General features: G+C 35.7%; 1 protein-coding gene across 1 annotated transcript; it reads right to left on the bottom strand.

Moving 5' to 3' along the window:
* Positions 1-347: 347 nt before the first annotated feature.
* Positions 348-3,133, bottom strand: LOC121772640. Its single transcript, XM_042169824.1, has 5 exons — positions 2,855-3,133; positions 2,700-2,774; positions 2,503-2,585; positions 1,753-1,955; positions 348-548 (listed from the first exon to the last, which is right to left on the bottom strand). Exons 1-5 carry the CDS (start codon positions 3,031-3,033, stop codon positions 474-476), a joined length of 615 nt encoding a protein of 204 aa, XP_042025758.1. The 5' UTR covers positions 3,034-3,133; the 3' UTR covers positions 348-473.
* Between the last annotated feature and the right edge of the window lie 2,437 nt (positions 3,134-5,570).

Consider the following 5,570-nt stretch of genomic DNA (forward strand, 5'->3'; position numbering starts at 1 on the left):
ATAAAGTGTGAGTTTGGGCTCAAAGACTTGGGCCACATAAAATAAATGATGTGGGCCTATAGAATATGGTCCATAATATCACACAAAGGGGTTTTCTAGTAACAAATACACATTTTTGGGTTTATATTAAGATAAACATAAATAACTTTTTAAAATTTTATGTGTAAAAATAGATAGTAGATAGAGAATATTATTTTTAAGTTAGAGTGTAAGGTAAATAGTTAAAAGTAAACTCACTATTAATGTCACATCTTTATGATAATGAGTTTGAATTTAGGGTAAATGATTGAAAATGTGCTAAACTGTTAGGAATAAGACTAAGAGGTTTAGGGAATTGCAGCCGGAAAGGAAGAAATTGGGATTTTGCTGTGATATTGCACAAGATAAAATTGTTTCATACTATTGTTTAAATTTTGGTGAATAATTCACCATTATAATCAGTGATAACCATAAATAAAAAGGAAAAAAAAATATCAAATCGTTTTATTCGCTTGATCTTTACCGGCTTTTATCAAGCTCGCTTCCAACTCTTCCTCCACGAGTTTCACCTGCAAAATAATAAGTGCATAAAAATCTTTCATCATTAATTCATTATATTACTCCCTAGTCCCGCCATTCCACTAAGGTATAAGATGTAAATGCTTTCTTTTATAATTTATCTAATAAAAAAACATTACACTTCATTGTTTAAAAAGTTTCCTCTTATATTAAATATATAAAAATATATTTTATTTATCAAAGTAACTCATAAAATTATATCTCTTAAATTTGGTGCAGTGCTATCCAAATATAACATCTAACCCCGAATGGAGGTAACACATTTGTATTCATGGATGTAATTAAATGCAAACTCTAAATATTGTCTAAACTCTAAACTATGATCTGGACCGTTAGAAAATGTCAACAGATAACAAAATAATAGCAACAAAAAATGTCAACACAGTGTCAACGGTTGACACTGTGTTGACACTCTGTTGATACTGTGTTGAAATCAAAATCTTAAAATTTTACACTGTGTTGATATTGTGTTGACACTGTATTAAAGAGTATGAAGTTTATATAATATATAGAGTTTACATTTTATCACTATGTATTAATAGGTTGATTTAATAAACCAATCAAATCCCATTTTGTGAGCGGGTGCGAATTACTCACTACAAAAAAAGGTTTGACAAACATGTTTTACACCCTCAAATTAAATTCACACTAATTAGCATAATTAAATAAGAACATTCTACGTTGTGCTAAAACTATTTGAATGAAGGTAGTTGGGAGCCTTTAGTTATAACTCAATCACATAGATGAAGACTAATAAAATTGTTCGTTTTTTATTTTACATTTAAAATGCACTATATGCCTTTTGTGTTATACATATGTCTACGAGAAATAGTCTCATTTTGTTATTTTAGAACATCCATAAAAATAGTCTCATTTCTAAAATTGGAAATTTTGTCTATCGTACTTTTTCCACTTTTTTTCCCATCTCTCATACTTTAAACACTTTTTCTCCTAATCCATTTTACTTTTTCTTCTAGTACTTTATTAATTTTTCATGAAAACTCATACCACCCACAACTAAGACTATTTTTTTGGGCAGAGGGAGAAGTAGTATTACCTAGTAGTAAGTACTACAGCAATTAAAAGCTGATCAAGTTAAACAAATAATTTTAGTTGTGCATATTTTGAACTAAGTAGTATTGTGGAGTAAGTTTATAAAGAAGACAAGAACATGAGAAGTGATTTATATGATACCTTGTGTACAACATCTTCCGCCTTCTTAGCTTCATTGGCTGCCTTTTTAGCAAGTGCATCGAATGACTCTAGTGCTTCCCTCAGCTTCGAATCGTCCGGAAGCTTCTCCTCCACCTCCTCCATGATCTTCTCAGCCTGCTCCGCCACCTCCTCCACCACCTCCGCCACCTCTTCCACTACCTCTACAGCTTTGTCAATCTTACCTATTTATATATATCATACATCCACAGCCATATTATTTTTAACTACTATTGTACTTAATTAAATAAATTAAAAATATATTAGTTATGTCTCATGCTACTCGCACTGTTTCGGCACAACCCAAACTACTTATACTATATGTACTTGTGATGTAATTAAATGCAAACTCTATATATTGTACAAACTCCAAACTATGATCTAGATCGTTAAAAATATCAACAGAAAATATCAACACAGTGTCAACGGTTAACGTCGTGTTGACATCAAAATCTTAAAATTTTATACTGTGTTGACATTGTGTTAACGTTGTGTTGACACTATGTTGAAGAGTTTGTACAATATATAGAGTTTGGATTTTATCACTACACATATATACTTTAAGTAAGAATTAAGATATTTAATTAGGATTAGAATTAATTAAGTGTTCCTTTACTAAATATTCTCTTTTTACATTTAAAAGACTCAATCCTAAATTTACTACCTAAAAGTACGAGTAACATGAGACGGAGATTAGTAATATATAAGATTGCCAGAAAAATATTGCCCAACTTTTAAGGAGTGCAAATAGCCCTCCTTTGTACCCTACAGCTGGTAGAATCACCGTGACTAGTAATCCAATCACCCATTTTGGCCTGCAAAATAACACATAAAAATAAAGAACAAAACAAATCGATGAAAAAATTTAGGTTTTGGTTAGTTCAAACATACTAAGTAAATTTATAAAAATGAAAGAGAGGATGAAGCACCATGAAGACGAATGATTGTTTGGAGAAGCTGAGGCTTTGACATATACAATTCGTGTGCTTGGCCTCAAAATAGCTCTGGATTTGGATATTTCCATAAATTTGTATGTATGGAATAAGTAAAATTAGGAAGAAATTCATTGAGAATGATGGCTCACGTTGAAATGATCCCATAATTTGCGCTAGACTTGGAGAAATCACGAGCTAGATCGATTTTGTGGGCACGTTCGATTGAAGGGAGGGGATGAAAGTGTGACGAATTTCGAGTATTTATGCAATTTTCTTGGCTGCTGAAGCAATAGTAGCTTGGTGAAGAACATAAAATTTTTGATGACATTTTCTCTCTATTGTGTTGAATTTTGATCGATTCATCTCTTTATTCTTTAGGTTTGTTGAATAATATGTGAGGAAATTATTGGTGTGGAGTTGGTTGTGTACATTAATTGAGTGTCTAGCCATGATAAGGGAACATATTAAATTCTGTCATGTTCTTGGTTAATTGAATCTTCTTTTATATCGATATGAATGAATTGTTGTCAGCGAAATCACGTTTTCTTGATGTGAAACTTGAATTAATTAATTAATACTAGTTGGACCAATTGAAATATATAAAATAAAAAAAATAATTTGTCTGTATTTCTTTAATGTGTTTACAATAGAATTCAACACCTAAATGTATAGGTGTGAATATTTCTTATCTATGGAAATACAATTATTTGTAATCAATCTATTCTAGGACAATATGTAATTGTATCAATCCTAGTCAATCAATTTATTCTTCACAATTATTCTCCAATCTTCCCTCCTTTTGATATGCTTTGACACCCCCTTAAGTTGAGCAACGGTATCTCCGATGCTTAACTTGCCCAATATCTCTTTGAAGGCCTTTGGGTGAACTGATTTGGTCAATATGTCTTGCAAGTTGGTCTTCAGAACGGACAAATGAGAATTCAATAATGCCTCATTCTAGTTTTTCTTTGATGAAGTGCCGATCAACTTTCACGTGCTTCGTCCTGTCATGTTGTACTGGATTTTCTGAGATACTAATGGTCGCCTTGTTGTCACAGAACAGTTGACTCTTTCGAGTAGGTGGGAAGCCAATTTCTGTGAGCAATCTCCTTAGCCATAGGATTTCCATGAGTCCACTTTTTCATTCCTCGGAACTCAGCCTCGGCACTAGATAGAGCTACAACCTTCTGTTTCTTACTCCTCCAAGTAACCAAGTTGCTCCCGATAAAGGTAAAGTAGCCTCCTGTAGATTTTCTATCCAGTGGATTGCTTGCCCAGTCAACATCAGTGTATCCATCAATCTCCAAGTCATCTCTCTTAGCTAGAAATACTCCGTAGCCTACTGTACCTTTCAGATATCGCACGATCCTCAATGCGGCCTCCATGTGATTAGCTTGAGGTCGGTGCATGAACTGACTCACAATGCCAACAGCGTACGAGATGTTGGGTCTGGTATGTGAGAAATAGATGAGTTTTCCGACAAGTCGTTGATATCTTTCCCTATCTGCGAAATCGACCCCTTCTTCCATTTTCAAGCCTTGGTTGGAAATCATTGGAGTGTCTGCAGGTTTGCATTCGAGAAGACCAGTTTCTGCCTGCAGGTTTAGGGCATACTTCTTTTGTCTAAGGAATATTCTGTGTCTGGATCTCAATACTTCTATCCCCAAGAAATATTTCAGTGCTCCTAGATCTTTCATCTCGAATTCTCTAAACAAGTTTTCCTGCAGACTCTGGATTTCTTCTACATCATCTCCAGTAATGATCATGTCATCAACATAAATAATCAGACATGTTACCTTGTCATCTCTCCTTTTTGTGAAGAGTGTGTGGTCGGAATGACTTTCCTTGAATCTTTGTTTGAACATTGCCTGACAGAACCTTTCGAACCAGATCCGTGGAGACTGCTTCAAACCATACAATGTTTTCCGTAGCCGGCAGACTGCTCCTCCTCCAAATTCTTCAGAGAATCCCGGTGGAACTTCCATATACACCTCCGTGTTTTGCTCTAACCCTCCATGGAGGAAGGCGTTGGTAACATCGAACTGATGTAGGGCCAGTCTTTGCATACTGCCACAGACAGTAGGGTTCGTACTGTATCCATTTTAGCAACTTGGGAAAACGTTTCTTCATAATCCACTCCATACACCTGAGTGTATCCTTTTGCCACAAGTCTCGCCTTGTATCTCTCGATTGAACCATCCGTTCTTCTTTTTATGGTGAATATCCATCGACATCCAACTAGCTTCTTCCCTTTAGGAAATGTGCATTTCTCCTATGTATCGTTCTTGACCAGGGCATCTATCTTCTTTTTCGTGGCTTCTCTCCAATGTTTGTGCTTTCTTGCCTCTTCGAATGATTGTGGGATTTCTTCCTCCTCATATAGGGCAGCTTCGAAGGCCAGGGCCATTTCCGAAAGATGACCTTGGGCAATATTTGATACTCCATATTTCGCCTTTCTTGTCTTCCAGTCTGGTGAGTATCTTTTAGGAGGAATTCCTCTCGTACTCCTGGGGGCAGCTCAAATGGTTCTCCCGTATCTCCACTTCTTCCACTGGTTCCATATTCTTTGTTACTGCACCTATCAAGATTAGTGGGTTCTGAAAGTATGTCATCAAAATCTGAACTGTTTACCTCAGGATTCGAAGAAGGTGTTGATGGTTGGACAATGTCACTTTGCTCTTCGTTCTGTATTACATGGCTTGATTGCCCGGCGGTGCCACTAACTTCCTCAGGTGGACCAACGTCTGTGATAGGGCTTGACTCTGACTCTCCCCCTGGATGTGGTTCCCCCCAAGGTTAAGGTTTTCCCTTGGACCAATGTCTGGTAGCCAATCTTGGAGGTCATTGTTTGGACTATTGTCTGAA

The sequence above is a fragment of the Salvia splendens genome, chromosome 16 (assembly GCF_004379255.2).
Source record: "Salvia splendens isolate huo1 chromosome 16, SspV2, whole genome shotgun sequence".
NCBI lineage: Eukaryota > Viridiplantae > Streptophyta > Magnoliopsida > Lamiales > Lamiaceae > Salvia > Salvia splendens.

Bases quoted from the DNA above. Each gene is read 5' to 3' on its own strand.
- LOC121772640 (XM_042169824.1), bottom strand. From the start codon at position 3,033: ATGTCATCAAAAATTTTATGTTCTTCACCAAGCTACTATTGCTTCAGC. The intron at 2,775-2,854 runs GTGAGCCATCAT...ATCCAAATCCAG, and splicing joins AATTATGGGATCATTTCAAC to AGCTATTTTGAGGCCAAGCA. The intron at 2,586-2,699 runs GTGCTTCATCCT...GTTATTTTGCAG, and splicing joins AACAATCATTCGTCTTCATG to GCCAAAATGGGTGATTGGAT.